Genomic DNA, 20882 nt, shown 5'->3' with positions numbered 1-20882 from the left:
GACAGCTAAAATTATTTAAAATTTCATTTGAATCTGGTGCAATAATTCTCAGAACATCTTAGATGAGAGCTGTAACCCCGCAGCGTATAAAACTAGGATCAATAAAGTGCTAAAAGATGTCAAGAACATTGCGAAGATCAGGTAATTCCTCATTTCACTCAGTCTGTAGTTTCGCCGTTCTCATTTTTGATGTCTTTGAAGTCTTTCCCATGCTATTCATGAGACTGTTAAGTTCACACACATGCTCTCGACTTTGTTTTGTAGGTCAGTGTCCGCAGATGCCACAACAGATGCCTTCAAAAATAACATCACCTTGTTCACACGCATCCTGGACCGCCTGCTGGATGGCTACGACAACCGGCTGAGACCCGGACTGGGAGGTGAGTTAGTAGTGTCTGAATTAAATGGCTTGCCTTTGATATCCCGGGAAAGATAAAGGATGCCGTAATGAGAGCATATGTGAAGGCTGAAATCATCTCTTCTCTTCTCCAGAATCGAGTTTATCTTTCCTCAAACATCACTAAATCTGTAGCGTAATGGATTTAAACAAAGACCTTCAGTGCATTCGTATCTATGTGGTTATCGGTGTAGTTTGTGTCTGATGTTGTGATGATAAAGGCAGGAACACATTATAGTGCTTATAGTGACAACAGAAGTACATTAGCCCAGAATAAAGAGAGATACAGAGTACCTGTTTTTATTGATTTATGTGGTCATGTATGTGGTGCTATTATAAAGCAGCTCTCTATTGACTGGCATAAAAGAAGGCATTTTTTAAATGTTTTGTCTTTGGTGTTTTGTCACTACTTAAGTGTCACTGACCTTTTTCCATTAGCAGATTAGTTTAGCTAACAAAGGCCATAACGATATGCAGGATTTCACTGAACCTTATGGATTTGTCTGCTGCTGTAGTCATTCATCCTTTAATAGGCGTAGAAGGACTGTGAGCTCACAGCAGTATCATAGAAAAGAAAATCGCAAATGTCTTTAATGTCTCCTAGACATCAATGAAATTAATGGAGACTTTTGCTGAACTTTTTCTTTCCTGAGAAAAAGACCCCTGTAATCTCACTTTTGTCTACTCTGGGGTTTTAGAACAGATTGCAATGTCTCAAATTGTGTTCAGTCTGCAATCAAAAGTCAGATCTCTTGGACTCAAATGTTTCTCGTCAAATTCTTCCAAGACCAAATGATCTGAGCTACTTTTTGCTTTAACAGATCAGTTAACTGGTAGTAGGGAGTCTGATTCATTTGGTTCATTTGAATCATCTGATTATGTTGAATCGCTTTATTCATTTGAATTATTAGATTCACTTAAATAGTTTGATTAATTTGATTCAGTTCACAAAAAATATTCATTCAACCAATAAAAGCAGAAATTGGGGCATCACATTTTGAACCCCATTTTCTACTTGAGCGAGATGAGACAGACCATTTGACCTGCAAATTTCAATATTATTTTTTAAAAATTCAGTGTTTTATTATTTGAACATTTTTTGAATTTGAAGACCAGGGTAAATGTATTTATTTATTTTGTCTTCTGTGAAACATGTAAGCATCTTCTGTAGCTTCTGAAGGTGCAGTGCTAAATGGGGGGGAGAAATAAATAAATAAATAAATATATATATTTAAATAAGAAAAATTGACACCATCATCCGGTTCAAACGTTTTCACCCTCAGCTCTTAATACATCATGTTTTCTCGTAGTTGCGTATGAGTCTCTCGGTTGTTGTCAGTGTAAAAAGATCTCTAAATCATACAGTAACTGCTGGAAAGGGTTCAAATATGCAAAAGAATCTGAGGGACCTGAAGAATGTTTCTGAAAAACAGCAAGCAGTTTAACTGTTCAGGACAAATAAGGGACTACTGAACAATCTTCACCAAAAAAAATAATAATAAAAAAGTAATGGATTATATTCATAGCCTACATATATATATATATATACAAAATATGCACAGTCATGGATTATATATTATGGATTATTTATACAGTATATATATACTGTATATACATACACACACACTGTACACACATAGGGGTTGGACCAAATATGCACACCCTTCATTATAGGGATCTATATAATTTTTGTAGGCTAATATATAAAAAAAAAATGAAATTACTTTTTGTTATCTACATTCTTTAGGTTGTTTAACAGTATAGTATAAGTTGTGTTCAGCAGCTGTTAGTACAAGTGGTCAGTGAAATGGTGGCTTGTCAGACTTCCAAAAAGCCCATTTAGCAAGAGTGCCTGTTACCATTAGAGATCAATTCTTTGGTGTTTTAAGAACAACAGTCTTTACGATTGTGATTGCGTACACATGGCAAAACTTGACAGTGAAGAAGAAAAGTGAGCAAAAACTGAAAGTGAATGATAAGGACTGTCAAACACTAAGATGGATTGTGTCCAAACGACACACAACTACTCGATAAAGAGACAGCAAACTTCAATATCTTACTCAAATATACCGACCACAGAGAATTCACAAAGCCAGCATCCATAAAAGAGCTGCAATTGCTAAAAATCACAATCACCAGTGTTAAAATGTGGTAACATGGTCATAAAACCTGAACAGCAGGAGAGTCCCTCCTCCAACAATTTAAAATAACTTAAAATGTAATTTATTCTTGTGATGCAAAGCTGATTTTCATTACATCAGTCTTCAGTGTCACATGACATTGACATACTGTATATACAGTCATTTCAATTTTACAGAAAATATACCACAATGAAATGTATACTGAAATGAAACAAAGGCATTGAATTGCATGAGCAATGAAGTATTCTTCCAGGCAGGTAAGGGCCTTCACGGTTTTGTGTTTAGAGCTCAAAGGAAGTTCAAGCTGGTCTTAGCATATTAAAGAACCAGCTGGTATAAAACGTACCTGTCGCTGACACTTTGGTGGTGATACGAGAGCTTGAAAAGACAAAGCAGAATGAATAAATAATACTGTTTCAGCCGTTCAAAGACAAGGTGCATATTTTCAGGAGAGAGGAGGACTGAATCTTTTCATCTCTTCACATCCTTTGAACAGTTTTTAACAGTACAGTTAAATGAGCTGTTTGCTCTCGACACGTGTTGAATTTTAATTATCTTCTGGTCCTCTCAGTCGCTTTCTCTCGGCTCAGTTTTAACCCATGACCTTTGACCCCAGGTCCGCTCATTAATCCTGAGTTCAATTTACGGTCAAAGATTCGTTTGTGGGTTTCTAGCAGCATCCTGTCAACATTTCATCAAAATAATCAATAGTCGAATCAATGACTTGTTCACAAGAATTACTGTTACTAGTCACATGATTTGCAAACCTCAGGGTTTCCCAGACACGTGCAAATTTTGGTAGCATTTGTCTCCACCGTAGTGCTCTTGGAGTAATATTGATGTTTCATTTGTTTGTTTTTGAGTCGTTCATTTCAATAATTCAGCTGAGCAGATGCTCTAAATTAGGGAAAGGGAAGGGAAGTGGTGTGTGGCCAAGTATGGTGACCCATAGTCAGAATTTGTGTTCTGCATTTAACCCATCCAAGTGTACACACAGTAGTGAACATTATTCACTCCCCCGACCTACAATCCCTGCCGAACCTGAGACTCGAACCCACGACCTTCATGTTACAAGTCTGACTCTCTGTCCATTAGGTCACGACTGCCCTGACTAATTCATAAGCAAATCTTAAATGATTTTGTGATTACATCTGAGGGAACGAAATATATATTTTTAAACACTTTACAATTAGTTGATATTGATTAGTACTAGTGCTGTCAAACGATTAATAGCATCCAAGTTTTTTTTTCACAATGTGTGTGTGTGCTGTGTATATTTATTATGTATATATAAATACACACACATACAGTATATATTTGAAAATATTTACATGTATTTACATGCATATATTTATATTCATATATTTTTAGTATATAAACATAACACTTTTTTCTTAAATATATACATGCATGTGTATTTATATATACATAATAAATATAAACTGTACACTCATATATTATGTAAACAAAAACTTTTACTTAGGATGCTATTAATCGCAATTAATCATTTGACAGCACTAATTAATACATTAACATTAACAATGAGCAATACATGTTTTACAGTATTTATTAATCTGTTTTATTGTTACTTAATAATTCATGTTAATTTAGTTATGTTAATTTGTTATGTTAGCTTCAGGGTTAGTTAACTAAAACCATTAAATAATTTACGTTAAATAAAAATAAACTGAAATTTAAATATATTATTTCAGCTCATTTTATTTAGATTAAATTGATGTATTAAAATAACTAAAACTGAAATAAAAGTGAATACAAATTCTATAAACATAAAAGACAAGTACAATACAAAATTGCTAAAACTCTTGCTAAAATTAAATTGAAAAAAATCTAAAAATATTAAAAGTTCTAATAGCATCTAAATGATACTAAAATAACACTGGTTATTAAATATTAAAAGATATAACTTAACTAAAACCATGAAAAACGTTGTCATTATACAATAAACGTCAACTAAAAATAAAATTACATAACCATGGCAAATTACTGAAAAATAAAATTACAAATTGTACAGACATAACCATAATAATAAATAAATTATTAAATATTAATTTAATATAACTGTTAAGGAGCTCCAAGGAGGATGAGATCAGGCAAAGATAATCCAAAATAACAGTCTTTAATAACAGTCCAGTCAAAAACGTGTAACAGACAATAACTGGCAACTGAAATGGGGAAAACTCAGGACTTATAAACCCAGGGGTTAATGGGATAATTAATGAAACAACAGGTGGTGACGATGAACTTAAGACACAGGCAAAAACAGAAGCTGTCATAAAGAGTTCAAACTGAGGAGGGAGGGTGGGGGCTCTGGAGGAGGGAGTGGAGCAGGAGAGAGGGCAGACCAAACACAGAACAAAAAGTCCATGGGGGAGTGGAAGGAGCCAAGGGGAAGCCAGGAGCAGGAGGAGCCATGTGTTGAGCCAGAGACCAACCAGGACAAGGCCCCAGGATGGAGTCGAAGGCGGAAGGAACCAAGGGATTGATGCCTTGACAGTTGTGGACACCCTGGGGACGACCGACGGAGATGCAGCCCTCGCAGATGGAGACCCAGATGGAGCCGAAGAGCCCACGCTTAGCCGATGGTCCTGGAGACCGAGGAAGAGCCGCGGCGGCGAGCGTCTGAGGAGGAACCGGAAATCCAGAGGTCAGTGGCTGAGTCGGTGGGACAGAGGACAAAGGCGGAGTCGGAGGGAAGGAGGAGCCAGCCAAAGCCGTAGGTGCAGGCAGGTCGACAACTGACCAAGGCGGAGCCGGATGGACGAGGGAGCCCGGAGAAGACATATGGCCGATGGTTTCCGGTGGAGCCGAGGGAGGGAGGAGCCAAGGTGGAGCTGCAGTGTCGATGGACCGAGGTGGAGCAGGGTGCGCAGAGGTCTGAGGCGGAGACAGGGGATCCTCTGTGTAGGATTGAGCTGATGGTCCAAAGACACTTAGCATATCCAGTTGACCAGTGGGAGGTGCAGAGGGGCTGAAGGACATCAGCGATGGTGGGGCTGAAGGACTGGTTGAGTGAGGAGGCAGGAGAGGGAGGCTGGGCAGGGATTCAGGAAACACCGGCGATTTAGGGCTGGACGGGACCAGCGGAGACACAGGAGATTCAGGGCTGGACGGGACGGGACCAGCGGAGACACAGGAGTATTAGGAAGAACAGGGAGCTTAGGGTTCACCTCTCCAAAAAAATCAATCATATCCTCCGAAAAAATGTCCTTTAGTTCCTCATAATCCACCAGATGCCAGTTCGTACTCACTCATAGCGGTAGGAGTGTGGGCAGGGCAATCCTCCATATCCCTGAACTCCACTAAAACTCCCTCAGTACTCAGCGGTGCAGCCAGCTCACACACCTGGTCAGACCATTGCGGGGTAGTAGGCTTCGGGGCGATGGTAACTTCAGACCTTGTCCTCGGTCCAAGTTCCTCCATCACGGCGCGCCAAACTCCTCGGTCAGCAGTGGGCTCGTGCAACGAGAGAAGTTTTACAGGTGGAAGGTCCATGGAAAAGTTTAAACAAAACAAAAAGGGGAAAAACACCACTCAAACAGTTTTGGCCAGTTATTCTGTTACGGAGCTCCAAGGAGGAAGATGAGATCAGGCAAAGATAATCCAAAATAACAGTCTTTAATAACAGTCCACTCAAAAACGTGTAACATAGACAATAACTGGCAACTGAAATGGGGAAAACTCAGGACTTATAAACCCAGGGGTTAATGGGATAATTAATGAAACAACAGGTGGTGACGATGAAATTAAGACACAGGCAAAAACTAGGTCAAAAACAGAAACTCAACACAGACATGTGACAATAACAAGTTATATTTAATATAACTAATTTATATAATTTATATAATGTTCATTTAGATAATATAAATAATATATTAATAATTTATTAAATATATTAAAAATATTACTAAGAATTCTGTACCTAAATGATACTAAAATAACACTGGTTATTAAATAATTTTAACAGATACAAGATTACGTATTACTAAATGTTAAAATTAACTAAAAATAATAATTGCTTTAGAAGTACAGTATTTCTCATTCATGTTAACCAATATAGTTAACAAATGGTGGTACCAAAATATTAAATTGAACAATATCAGAATTGCTAAATTACTAAAATGTTTTAATATCAGAATGTCAAAATATCTATTTCCAAATGGATCCACTGATGTTTCTCATCTTTTAAATTACCTAATTTGTGTATCTTGTGTGCACAACAGTTATTTGCTGTCGTCCTCCGTTACACCCATCTGTTCACAGCACCAGACCCCAGGGAAAACAGCCCGAGTGGTCAACATACTCATCATTCCTCAGGCCAAACTCCCACAAACCCCCTGTTCCTCAATCCAATACGGCAGTCAGTCAATCTCAGGATGGATGAATGTGTCAGTAAATCTGAATGTGTTGTTATAGCGTTTATGTTTATGGTTGATTAACTTTTGCGAGCGAATCAAAGAGCATATCTCACCGTGTAGAGGAGTTTGTCGCTGCTGGAATGAGGATATAATGACCTAATAAATGGAACATCTAGAAGAAGCATAAACCAGACTTGGATAATCATTTTGTCCTCAAGAGGCTATTGATTTAGTTCAAGGTGAATTTATGGTGTTGTTATTGCCATTGCAAGCATTTTCTTACATTGGAGGGGTTGGATCGAGAATGTTTGCTCTATAGGTGGATGAAGATTGAAAATCAGGTGGTAGCATGTGATGGATGTCAGTGTTAGCTGTCAGTGTTGCCAGGGTTTCGGTTTTCCCACACATTGGGCTATTTTGAAAATGCTGTCGCAAGAAAAATTACAGATCAGCAGCTTGCTTTTTTTTTTTTTTTTTATGTTATAATGCACTGTAGCCACAAAAGGCTTATTTGTAGACAATGAAAAATGAACATGGATACTTTTGCTAATGTGTATTGATCCTTGGAATGAATACCTGGCAAACTAAGGAGCAGGAAGCACGAGGCATGTTTGATGTCACATCGCAAACTAGAGGTTACATGAGTTACACCCACATCAGTAATTTTAAGGCTGTTAATTGAGTTTGCCACTGTAGATTAATTGATGCTGGTGTTTAGACAAAACAGGAGTGTGTGCGAGAAGAAGAGTGAAGCAGGGAGAAAAGAGTATGTAGGCTATTAATAATGGTCTTGACTAAGGACAGAAAATATCAGAGATGATTTTTATGTACTGTATGAAAATCAAAGATTTGTTTTACAAGAATTGGGGAGGTAAAAGGATTAGAGCAAGGTGTTTTATGGATGGCAATGTTGGTGTGTCACATGTTGTGATAATGTTATCCATATTATCTATGTCTCACATTTTAAACAAGTAATCATACAAAATTAAATAAATAAATAATGAGAATATTTTCTAAATATATTATCAACAAAAGAGAAGCTTTAAGGTTTCTCTGCAGTTTTTCTTTCTTTAATTTCTTTACTGGTTTAATTTTTACATGTCAAAAATTGTATTAAATAATATTATAACTAATAATATTATTATTATTATTAATTATTAGTAGTGGTAGTAGTATTATTTATAATAATAATAATAATAATAATTAAATACTAATTTTACAGTTGAAAAATAATATTATAATTGAAAACAATATCTTGGCTATTTTTATTTATATTATTATTCATATTATTATTAAATACTAATTTTTAACTACAATAGTATAATAAGCAAAGTATTTCTTTATTGATTTTATTTTTAAAATATTAATAATTTCTTTACTGATTTAATTTTACAAAATATTTTAATTATAATAAAATAAAATGATATGAATAATAATAGTAATAATAATAATAAATTATTAGTAGTAGTAGTAGTAGTAGTAAATATTTAAATACTATTTTCACAGTTAAATAATAATAATAGTAAAACTGAAAATAATATCTTGATTATGACTTTTTATTTATCTTATTATTATTAAATACTCATTTTTTATTTTACACTACAATAGTATTATTGCTACAGTAATGTATTTATTTATTTTTTAAATAATATTTTAAATATTACCCATTGCTCATTTGACCAAGGGTATTGGAACAGATTGACTTAAACTAGATTAAAGTGAATAAGACTTCATATTTAGATGCAAATCCTTTGCTTGCAATAACTGCATGAAGCCTGTGACCCATTGACATCACCAAACTTTTGCATTCTTCTTTGGTGATGCTTTTCCAGGCTTTTACCGCAGCCTCTTTCAGTTTTGAGGGGTTACTCCCTCCACTCTCTTCTTTAGCAGGTAAAATGCATACTCTATAGGGTTAAAGTCTAGAGATTGACTTGGCTCAGTCCAAAAGCTTCCACTTCTTGCCCCTGATGAACTCCTTTGTTGCTTTGGCACTGTTTTGGGTCATATTCTTGCTGCATGATGAAGGATCTTCCAATCAGTTTGGTTGCATCTTTCTGTAAATTGGCAGACAAAAGTTCATTTTGCTGATGCTGTCATGTTACATCATCAATTAAAATGAATGAGCCCGTCCCAGAAGAAGCGATGCAAGCCCAAGCCATGACATTACCTCCACTGTGTTTCAGATGAGCTTGTATGTTTAGGATTATGAGCAGATCCTTTTTTCTTCTCCAAACTTTAGCCTTTCCATTATTTTGGTAAAGGTTCATCTTTGTCTCATCAGTCCATGAAACTTTGTCTGAGAATCTTTGAGGCTTGTCTCCTATTCTTCTTGCTACTGAGCGGTTTGCATCTTCTGGTGTACCCTCTGGTGTACCTTTTGTTCATGAAGTCTTCTGTGAACAGTAGATTGTGATACCTTCACTCCTGCCCTCTGGAGGTTTTTGCTGTTGTTTTAGGGTATTTCTTTACAGCTGTCACAATGTTTATGTCGTCAACTGCTGATGTTTTCCTTGGTCTACCTGTTTGAGGTCTCTTACTTAATACACCAGTGGTTTCTTTCTTCCTCAGGACATTCCAAATGGTTGTACTGGCTATGGCCAATGTTTGTGCAATGGCTCTGATTGATTTTCCATCTTCTCGCAGCTTTACCATTCCTTGTTTTTCACCCATAGACAGCTCTCTGGTTTTCAGGTTGGTTACACATCTAACTATAAATGCAGTCTGCACAGGCAAAATCCAAATCTGAAACTGAGCGCAGACATTCAGTGATATTTATTGTTTGAATAATCAATGTAATAAGACACACCAGAGTAACAAAACACACCTGTCACTCATGTTCCAATACTTTTGGTAACATGAGCAATGGGTGGGTTCAAACAAAAGGTGCTGTCCTCTAAGTTGTGTATCAGATCCAGATGAAAATACCTGGATATAAAAGTTGAAATATTGATCTCTTGTCTTATATTCATCATTTGATGTCAACCCAAAATGTTTTCAATCTACAATAAAAAGAAAGGAATTGGCCTCACTGTTCCAGTACTTTTAGAGGGGAGTGTATACTAATATATTGTCTTACTTCATGTTCAACGTGCAGAGGTGAAGACTATGTAGAGCGCAGCCTTAAAAAACTGGTTCTGGTGATATAGAGAGTAAACAGCAAGGCAGTTCACTAGTTTTTGGAAGAGCTTTGTTCTCATGAGAGAGAGGTGAAGTCAAACAGAGAGGGCATTCCCAGACGTTACACATTGCTCTGCTGCATATGTGAATAATGTCATGTATTTAAGAGCACTTCTTTATACCCCCCCCCCCCCCCCCCAGTCTCATTTCAGACAGTCTGTCGACCCTTCCCCCGTCCCTCTGAGACCCAGCTGAGCCACTTTACATTCACTCAGACACACAGACCGCTAACAACACAACCGTCTAACCCCGCAGAATAATGGCACCTGATAGCCATGCACAATAGAAGCTGAGGTTTATAAAAGCTACTTAAAGCAGTAAGTTTTTTTTATGCCTCCCCAGCAGTCTTTCATCTCTGTCAGAGATGAATGTCAATTCAGTGGAATTTCTCTGTTTTTTCATTCGTTTTTATCCTCGTTGGGATGGTGCCCAGACGCTTGTGTGGCATTGAGTAATTATGGAAATTGAAGAGTGAGACAGCCATTGTTTTGAAGATGAGTAGTCTTAATTATTAGTACCATTACTAGACAGCATTATCAATACTGTTGCTTATTGTTTTATTTTATTAAAACTGCTTGTTTAGGTTTCAAAGAAAAAAAAGACTTATAATTTTCACCTAGTAAATGGATGAAGAATATCCAGAAGGAGGAACCCGAGACCAGAATGTCATAGAGATTTGAGGGTGAACACTTTTGAGTCGGTAAAGAACATTAAAAAAATTGAATTGTGATTATTCTGATAAAATTGTGATTGTGAATTAAATGTGACGCTTTTCTTAAACAGCTATAAAAAAAATAAAAAAATAAACAGCCATAAAAAAAATTTAAGAGCATTATTATTAATAATAATAATAATAAAATATAAAGAAAATAAGAAATATAAATGTAAAAATATAAATATATACTATTGTAAGAATACCTTTTTACTGTAAAATAAAAAGGTATAAATATGAATATTTATTAATATTAGTAACTATAAAGTATAAAATAATAGTAATAATAATTGTATTTTATGTGTCTTATTTGTCTTAATTTCAGTTTCAAACCATTAAGCTTTTTAAGTGCAGGGATCCCTTTAAAGCATCTCATTTGTTGGCAACAGGTTTAAAAACTTTTCATTTCAAATCTGTTTAAACTGTGATATGTTGAGACACTGAAAGCATCAGATAATGAGCTGCTTGTGTGTAAAAGAACATGAATTTGCAGTCTTTCTGTTTTTTTGTTTGTTTGTTTTTTCTAATCTACAATGCATTTCAGTTTTATTTTAATCAGTTTTCAGCACTATAGCAACCATCTAGAAATCTCATAGTAATAAACAAGAAACCACTCCCAACATCTTCACAATTGCACAGAAACACCACTGCAACTACCCTCAACACAGAAAAGACCTGAGAAGATGAAAACATCTAGTTTTGCATAAAATGTCAATATTTTTCTATGTCTTTTTATACTTTCCCAGCAGTCTATCGATTATGTGCAGAAACACCAAGTAAAATCTAGCCAGAGCATTTTTTTCCCCCTTTTCTATCCTCGTTGGGTCAGTGCCCAGACGAGCGCGTGGCATTGTATAATTAGGGCAATTTTAGAGACATGACAGAGACAGACAGAAAGAGAGATTGACATTGTTTTTAAAATGAGCAGTCTTAATTTATTCTTGTTTGTTTGATTGTTGTCGTCGGCTGATTACTCAGTATTTTTATCAGCTTGTGTTTGTGAAACAGGAGAGTGAAGTGAATAAAAACCCCACAGAAAAGACATCAAAGCATCCTGGTGTCTCCGGGCCTCTGTCCTCCCATTCAGCGCTGAATAAACCACCCCTGCATTAGCCAGCTATTAATATAACACACCAGCCTCTCCAAGCTCAGAATACACTCGCCACTTTAAGCACTAAAGAAGCACTGAAGACCCCTGGGCTCTCACTTTGAACTTATGAGCTCATTTATGAGAATATGTCATTCATTCTGATATTTGTGTGCATATGGGGCAGAGTGCTGCTCTGCATTTGTATGCATTGAAACTCAAAAAAATAATATAATGTAATATAATACAATATAAAAACCAACTGAAGCATTTAAACTGATAGAATAGAATAGAATAGAATAGAATAGAATAGAATAGAAAACTGAAGCATTTAAACGGAGATCTGTAAAATAATTTAAAAAACGGATGAAAAATCGTGAACGTGAATTATTATATAGTGGTCTTAACATCCCTACTGTATGTAGTAGAGTTTGCACACTACTACACCTGTGTGTAACTGTAAATGTCTTGGAGTTTTGTTACGTTCTGTGCCCATCACCCGCTATCTCCACCACTTAATCAAGCCACTCTTCTTTAAAACATGATGACATTTTATTTCACATGTCATTGCGTTTGCTCTCATGTTGAGCTGTTTCGTCCACAACCATTAAATTATTCAATTTCTACAGCGCCTTATTTGGCATACATCATTCTCTTTTAAACCTGTAAACCGCATTTACCAGTTCTAGCTCTGTACCACACCAACTCGATTTGGCCATGAATTATTTTGCGTTTACTAGAATTTAACCAAATGGCTTCCCCAATTCATTTTTGCTTGTGCGCAGCATATTATAGGGAACATTGTTTGCAACTAGAGGTTGAACAATAGAGGATTTTAACGATATTGATAACTAGATGGCCGATAACCGATTAATCATCTGATAGTTTTAAAAATGCATTAGTAAATGTTGAAATTAACATAATTATTCTCTAGCATTTATCAACCATAACACTGAAATGATACTCTCACACTTTTTTCGCTTCTATTTGAGAACTTCTAATTATTATCTAATCAAAATAACAAAATATGTCATACAGGGACGACCAGAAAAAGTGCAAAAGCAATGAACTCAACCTGGAAAAACGGTTGATTTGAAAAATCGGTATGCATTTTTGCTGATAACTGATTGTTTCAGCAATAATCGGTGACAATTAATCGGCAATACCGATCAATCGGTCAACCTGTAGTGGCAACGTTTCATTATGCAGTTTGTGGTATATAACATGCCGGTTCAGAAATGAAATCTCCAGTGAGTGGAGCTAAAAGTTTAATGCTCTATTATGCTTTAAAATACCGTAAACCTAACCGATAATGATATCAAAATCAAATGTTTAGCAAAATACATTTGTTAAAGCAATCATGCCAGTTTTGCTTTTTCATCTGCAAGTCTTTGAGCTTTTTTAAAGTGACTTCACAGTATTCATACACCATTTGAAGTGGATTAAGTGATGTGAACATCAAAATATACAAGTGTTTAAGGTCATAGTATTTTATTATGCAAGGAACTGCTAGAAAATAAGACTTTATTCTTCAGTAATCTGCCCCTGTAATCATAATTTATATGAAAAGCAACACAAATTATTGATGGTTTATTGCCAGTAGTGGTTATTTCACCTGGAAACTGCAGTTAAATAAATGTACAGGTGCAGTTTTGCAGAACACTGGTAGTTTTATTCACCAAAAATGCAACAATAAGCCTAAAAATTCATTTTTAAATTGTGCTGTAATTTTATTTGAGATATTAATTACAGTTATTTGGTTCTGTTTTGAAGTATCTGTGAAAATGCAGTAGTTTTGTGTGTGTGTGTGTGTGTGTATGTATGTGTGTGTTTGTGTGTGAGTGTGTGTGTATTTCTCAGACTGTTTTTTGTTCTGAATAGTCTGTGTAGTGGTTCTGTATTTAATATTTCGCTGTCTGACTGAATGTATTTACTGTGGGCCTGTGTTGTTTAGTGCAGCGAGCAAAGGAAATACCAAGAGCTCTTTTGAATGCCAGAAAGAAAGAAAGCTCAGAAAAAGGAGGGGGAAAATGAATATATTGAAGCAGGAACAGAAAGATTTGATTACTAGCCAACCTAACACGGGCCAGTAAACGCAAGCACATTTACCCCTGCCTAATGCACACTTTCCTCTCAGGAAAGAAAGATGCTCTTTCTGCAGTGAGCCTGTAAAGAAAATGTGAAATTCACAAATCATTTCTTTTCTTGGACAATGTGGTTTTACAAAGATGCCCCTCTCAAGGTAGATGACATGGCTGTTGCCGTTGCACTCTGGGAAAATAACACTGGTCATTTTGATGTCTCTTCTCTTTGTTTTCCCAGATCGAGTTACCACAGTGAAGACCGACATTTACGTCACCAGTTTTGGCCCTGTTTCAGACACCGACATGGTGAGTGGAATTATTTTTTTGCATTTATTTATCACAGGCGAACAGATAGCATCCCTTTGCCATCACTATCAGCGTCATGGACCAGCACTTCGCACTTCGATTTTTCAAGCCAAGAACCACCTACCTAGACAGGAACAAACCGCCTGACCAACCACAGATTGTTTACCTGTAGAGGGACTAGTAAATCTGAATTCATTTACAATACAATAAATGACTAGAAAGTACATATCAGGGTTATAATTGTTACCTAAAGTGCATATAATGTATTATATATTATAATATTAAACAATATTTTCATCACTTGAAATAAATGTTAACTGAAATAAAATTGTTAATATATATATATTATATATTTCAGTAAGTTACTAAGGTAACATTTCTTATTTCAACTTGATAAACTAAAATAACTAAAGTTGAAATAAAAATTACTAATAATATATTGACTTAAAAATGTTTAAAAATGACAAAAAAACATGACAAAAAAAAAAACATAATTACTAAAATTTAACTAAAATTAAAATGAAAACCGAAAAAACAAATATATATATATATATATATATATATATATATATATATATATATATATATATATATATATATATACAGTATATTATAGTCTTGTGGTTGGACCTGGCAAATGCCTATGGGTCCATACCGCACAAGCTGGTTGAGCTCGCTCTACACCTCCATCATGTTCCCAGTAAGATTAAGGACCTGATCCTGGATTACTACAATAATTTCAGGATGCGGGTCACTTCTGGGTCAGAAACATCAGACTGGCATCGCATTGGGAAAGGAATAATAATAGGCTGTACCATCTCTGTTATTCTTTTCGCTCTTGCCATGAACATGGTGGTCAAGTCAGCCGAGGTGGAATGCCCTTAACCAAGTCAGGCATACGACAGCACCCTATAAGAGTATATATGGATGACTTTACCATCACAACGACATCGGTCCCAGGGAGTAGGTGGATCCTACAAGGACTCGAGAGACTCATCACCTGGGCAAGGATGAGTTTTAAGCCCTCTAAGTCAAGGTCCATAGTGCTGAAGAGGGGAAAAGTGGTTGACAAGTTCCATTTTTCCATCTCAGGAAGTGTCATCCCAACCAACATGGAGCAACCTGTCAAGAGTTTGGGGAAGCTCTTTGATTCCAGCCTGAAAGACTCTGCCGCCATCCAGAAGTCCAACAAAGAACTTGTAGCTTGGCTTACCAAGGTTGATAAATCCTGTCTGCCTGGTAGATTTAAAGCCTGGATCTACCAGCATTCCATCCTGCCCCGAGTCTTGTGGCCCCTGCTGGTCTATGCAGTCCCAATGACAACAGTGTAGTCCCAAGAAAGGAAGATCAGTGGCTTTCTTCGGAAGTGGCTGGGCCTTCCACGCAGTCTTACCAGCGCTGCACTGTATGAGACGAGTAACATCCTGCAGCTGCCCTTCAGTGGCCTCGCGGAAGAATTCATGGTGGTACACACCAGAGAAGCTTTACAGTACAGGGACTCCAGGGACTGCAAGGTGTCATCAGCCAGCATCGAGGTGAGGACAGGAAGGAAATGGACGGCTGGAAAAGCAGTGGAGGTGGCAGAGTCACGCCTGAGACAAAAGGCACTGGTGGGCACCGTGGCGACAGGCAGAGTGAGCTTGGGCTACTTACCAAAGACCCTGGTTAACCAGGCCCGCGGCAAGGAAAGATACCATCTACTCCAGGAAGCGGTCCGAGCAGACATGGAGGAAGAGCGAGTGAGCAGGGTGGTGGGGCTCCGGCAGCAGGGAGCGTGGACTAGGTGGGAGAGTACACAGCAGCGCAGGATCACCTGAGCAAACATTTTGCAGGCAGATTTCCATCGGGTCCGTTTCCTGGTACAAGCTGTCTGTAATGCCCTGCCAAGCCCAGCAAACCTCCATGTTTGGAGGAAGAGCGAGACACCTTCCTGCCTTCTTTGCTCTGAAAGAGGCTCTTTAGAACATCTACTCAGCAACTGCCCAAAGGCTCTGGCTGATGGTCGCTATCGTTGGTGCCATGACCAGGTGCTTAAGGCAATTGCTGAGAGCTTAGCCTCAGCCGTCAGCACCAGCAAGTACCATCATGCTCCAAAGAAGGCAGTCCCCTTCATTAAAGCTGGAGAGAAACCCCGGGCGCACCCACAATTAACAACGGGCATCCACCATAAAGCCTCAGACTGGCAGCTGCAGGTCGACCTGGGAAAACAGCTGAGGTTCCCTCAGCACATTGCAACAAGAAGTCTTCGCCCAGACATGATACTTACCTCCGAGGTTTGAAAAAAGCTGATCATGCTGGAACGGCCAAGAAGAGGGCCAATCAATCTGCGACTGAAGCCGCAGAGAAGGCCAAAAGGTGGCTTTGGATTAAGAGGGCTGATCCGTGGACTGCTACTGGAACGCAAGTCGGGGCTTGATCAACCCCGGTTGGGTCGCCTGGGTGAGGGTGTATGATGTTGCGAGACCCGAAACACCCAGTGACCCCAGGATACATCACTGAGGATGCATCCCAGTGCATCCATGAGATGTTTCTTGCATATATATATATATATATATATATATATATATATATATATATATATATATATATATATAGAGAGAGAGAGAGAGAGAGAGAGAGAGAGAGAATTCTAAAATAACACTGATACAAAATTTGGATGGAAAGATATTTTAATGTTTTGAACAAAGTGGAAAGTGAATTATGCATAACAAAGGCTGCATTTATTTGATCAAAAATACAGTAAAAGCTGTAATATTGTGAAATATTACTAAAAAATCTTATTTACATTTTAATAACAGTTTTCTATTTAAATATTGTAAAATGTAATTTATTCCTGTGATGCAAAGCTGAATTTTCAGCATCATTGCTTCAGTCTTCAGTGTCACATGATACTTAAGAATCATTCTGATGTGCTGATTTGCTGCTTATTTCTTTTATGAAAATTGGAGAAAAGTTCAAAAGAACAACATTTATTTGAAAAAGAATGCCTTTGTAATATAAATGTCTTTACTTTCACTTTTTATCAAGTTAATGCTTCCTTACTGAATAAAAATATTAATTTCTTTTAAACGGTAATGTACCTAATGGTTGAAATTAGAACAAAATGTGCGTAAACATTGTGGTCTGAATTTCCATCCAGAAAAAATGTAAACCATAAACTTGCTCTGCTAGGAAAATCATTTTCTAGGCAGTGTCAACATGCATTTAAAAGCAGACACCAGCCACTGAGATTGGATCCATTTTTGTATGCATTGAGCATCAGACAGTCCGTAGACGTGACGTCTGAGGCGATGTCTCATAATGCAGCTCAAACATTAGATTATGGCCGGGTCATGGGTTTGATTTCCAGGAAATGCACCTTGAGTGCAATGTAAGTCGCTTTGCAGGAAAGCATACCAAATGCATAAATGTAAATGTGAATAACACAACAGCTGATCAGTCTTTTATCTAACTGCTGCCTACAGAGAGCCACCATCTGTACAGGTGTCATTTTTTTGAAAAGCGCCACTGCTAATGTATTAATGTCCACACATATCAAGTTGTGACAGTGAGCTCTGTTCGGATCCGTGTGGGGAAATGGTCGGTGCTAGATAATCAGCGGTCCACAGCGACCCGGATGAGTTTCATATCCGACGGAACCGAGGCAGGAAATGAAAGGCTTTGCCACCTGACTGCGTCCATGACACTGTGAATTAGTGTCAGTGACTCTGATGACTCACACCGTCGCTCTGACACTTCTCAATGGATTCGGAGCTACTTAATGAAGTTTTTGTTCTGGGGAGATAACGTATGACTCATGTAAGCTGCATTGAATATGTGTGCTAACAATGCGTTCTGATTGTACTCGCACGTGATGTACGTTACACGCATACTTAACAGCCCACCCTGGAGCTTCAAATGAACTTTAATCGAAAGCCATTAAATTAAATGAAACTTTGATTCAGCTGCAAACAAACTAACAAAGCAAATTAACAATCAGAGCATGCAGCTGCACTAGTCTTGTTTGGCTTTGCAGTGTTAGCTCTTTTGTGCTTTTCATTACAGAATTGTATAACCATAGACCGTTTCAGCAAAATACCACAGTAGTTTGTATAGTCAGTGATGTAATGCTCATTTTCTGTTCTTAATATTAAAAATGCAGCATTTAAAGATAATGAAATGAATAAATATTATTGTATTCAATTTCAGAATTCAAATGCATTTTTACGTCCAAAAATATTGAAAAAATGTAGAAACAATGTGTAATTTTTCTCAAGCATTCCTAGTAGATTTTACAAATAATTGCAAATAATCAGCAATGCACTCAAATAAATGTGAAATTTTGAAGTGGAAAGACTGAAATAGTATTATATTGTACAACCCAAATTACGGAAATGTTGGGATGTTTTTAAATTTGAATAAAATGAAAACTAAAAGAATTTCAAATCACATGAGCCAATATTTTATTCACAATAGAAAATAGATAACATAACAAATGTTTAAACTGGGAAATTTTATAATTTTATGCACAAAATGAGCTCATTTCAAATTTGATGCCTGCTACAGGTCAAAATAGTTGGGACGGGGGCATGTTTACCATGGTGTAGCATCTCCTCTTCTTTTCAAAATAGTTTGAAGACGTCTGGGCATCGTGGTTATTAGTTTCTGTAGTTTAGGTGTTGGAATTTGGTCCCATTCTTACCTGATATAGGTTTCCAGCTGCTGAAGAGTTCGTGGTCATCTTTGACTTATTTTCCGTTTAATGATACGCCAAATGTTCTCTATAGGTGAAAGATCTGGACTGCAGGCAGGCCAATTCAGCACCGGGACTCTTCTACTACGAAGCCATGCTGTTGTAATAGCTGTAGTATGTGGATTTGCATAGTCCTGCTGAAATACACAAGGCCTTCCCTAGACTCTGCCTCTCTAAGACATCCCTTTTATATCTAATCATGTTACAGACCTGATGTCAATTAACTGAATTAGATGTTAGATGTTCTCCCAGCTGAATCTTTTTTCAAAATGTATTGCTTTTTCAGCCCTTTGTTGCCCCCGTGCCTGTAGCAGGCATCAAATCTGAAATGAGCTCATTTAGTGGATAAAAGTGTAAAATTTCTTGGTTTAAACATTTGTTATGTTCTCTATGTTCAATTGTGAATAAAATATTGGCTCATGTGATTTGAAAGTCTTTTAGTTTTCATTTTATTCAAATTTAAAAAAGGTCCCAACATTTCCGGAATTCCCGGTTGCAAAAACATGCTCCAATATTTGTTTAATTTTTTAGAGTGTAGGTGATTTATCCTGCAAAAAAGTCTGAAGAAAAGGCTAGTTTTTGGCATAATAATTTCTTATCCTTTCATAAAAAAAATAAAAATGAATTTATATAAAAACAATAAAGCAGTTTTGTTTTTAAATATTATTAGTTTTAATATATTAATATTTATGAAAGTAAATTTCCACCACAGAATAAAAAAAGTTAAGGTAATTGCTAACTTTTTTTATCAGATAATATGGACTTTATTTCTTATAATTCTGAGGAAAAAAAGTCAGAATTGTGAGATATAAACACAATTTTGACTTTATAGTTAACAAATCTAACTTTTTTCAAAACAGTGTGAATTGCGAGAAAAAAATCAGAACTGTAAGATAATATAAATAAATTTTCATATTTTTTATATTTTTTTCTGTGGTGGAAACAATCTTCCATAGATATTTGCAAACCTTTGTCAGGAAAATAAATATATGCATTTTATTGTCATGTGACAAGAAAGGCCTAAAACCAGAAATCACATCACAGAGAGAACCCCTGAAGATCCCATGACTATTTGTTTTTTTTATCAGATTCATTATTATATTTTCATTATTATGGCAATGTAATAAAATGTAATGATTATGAAAATAAGGATTGTTGTTTACAAAATTTCTGTACAAAATCTATGGTTACCATGCTACATTTGTGTGTGTGTGTGTGTGTGTGTGTGTGTGTGCTGTGCGTCCATGTGTCCACTCATCAGTGTCTCAGTATGAGCGTCTCAGCCCTGATCTCCTGTGTCTTTGAGATTAGACCCAGATGCTACACCTTCTGCTCTTCAGACCCAAGAAAATAAACCATTCTTCCTCCTTCCATCCCTTTATCACTCACTTTCCTCCTTCCTTTACTTCTACTCATCCACCCTTCACTCTTTTCTCTCTCCCTCCATTCTCAAGTCAATGTCTGCTCTTCTGTAATTTTTTTTCAACAGTCCATATTGAAACATACAATGCATGGCATTCTCCATTGTACAGCGACATCTTTGCCGTGCCTTCACACGTTAGCATGCTGACCCTGTCTGGCAGGAGGGAGAGCAGTTCACAGAGGCACGTCTAAGTCTTTGATATATTTTTTTCATTTTCAAAGACAAATTGTTCCATTTCTTTGCCTCTCCACATTCCCCGGAGCTTATCATCCTCCTCTGCCACACCATCCCTCTCTCTTTTTTCTTTTCAAGTGCTCTGACAGTTGATGGTCAATTTTTTTTTTCTCCACTCCTTTTGAAATACATTCCCTCTCAACGTAGTAGCAGATAGTCCTTCCTCATTCTGCACGTAAATCTTTGTACTATCAATTATTTAAAAGAACT

At 36.8% G+C, this 20882-nt stretch overlaps 1 protein-coding gene across 1 annotated transcript in view; it reads left to right on the top strand.

The window, feature by feature from the left end:
- Nucleotides 1–280: 280 nt before the first annotated feature.
- The window catches only part of LOC306852931 (gamma-aminobutyric acid receptor subunit alpha-2), a gene marked incomplete at its 3' end in the record, with an annotated part of 70678 nt that continues 50076 nt past the window's right edge, over nucleotides 281–20882 (top strand). The window contains exons 1-2 of the mRNA XM_079390045.1: nucleotides 281–380; nucleotides 14216–14283. Of these exons, the coding sequence (XP_079246171.1) occupies nucleotides 14281–14283 (3 nt within the window). The 5' untranslated portion in view covers nucleotides 281–380; nucleotides 14216–14280. The remainder of the gene's footprint in view (nucleotides 381–14215; nucleotides 14284–20882) is intronic.

This window comes from Barbus barbus, assembly GCF_936440315.1.
Source record: "Barbus barbus genome assembly, chromosome: 33".
Classification (NCBI taxonomy): Eukaryota; Metazoa; Chordata; class Actinopteri; order Cypriniformes; family Cyprinidae; genus Barbus; species Barbus barbus.
This window is presented reverse-complemented; position numbering and strand designations above follow the sequence as displayed.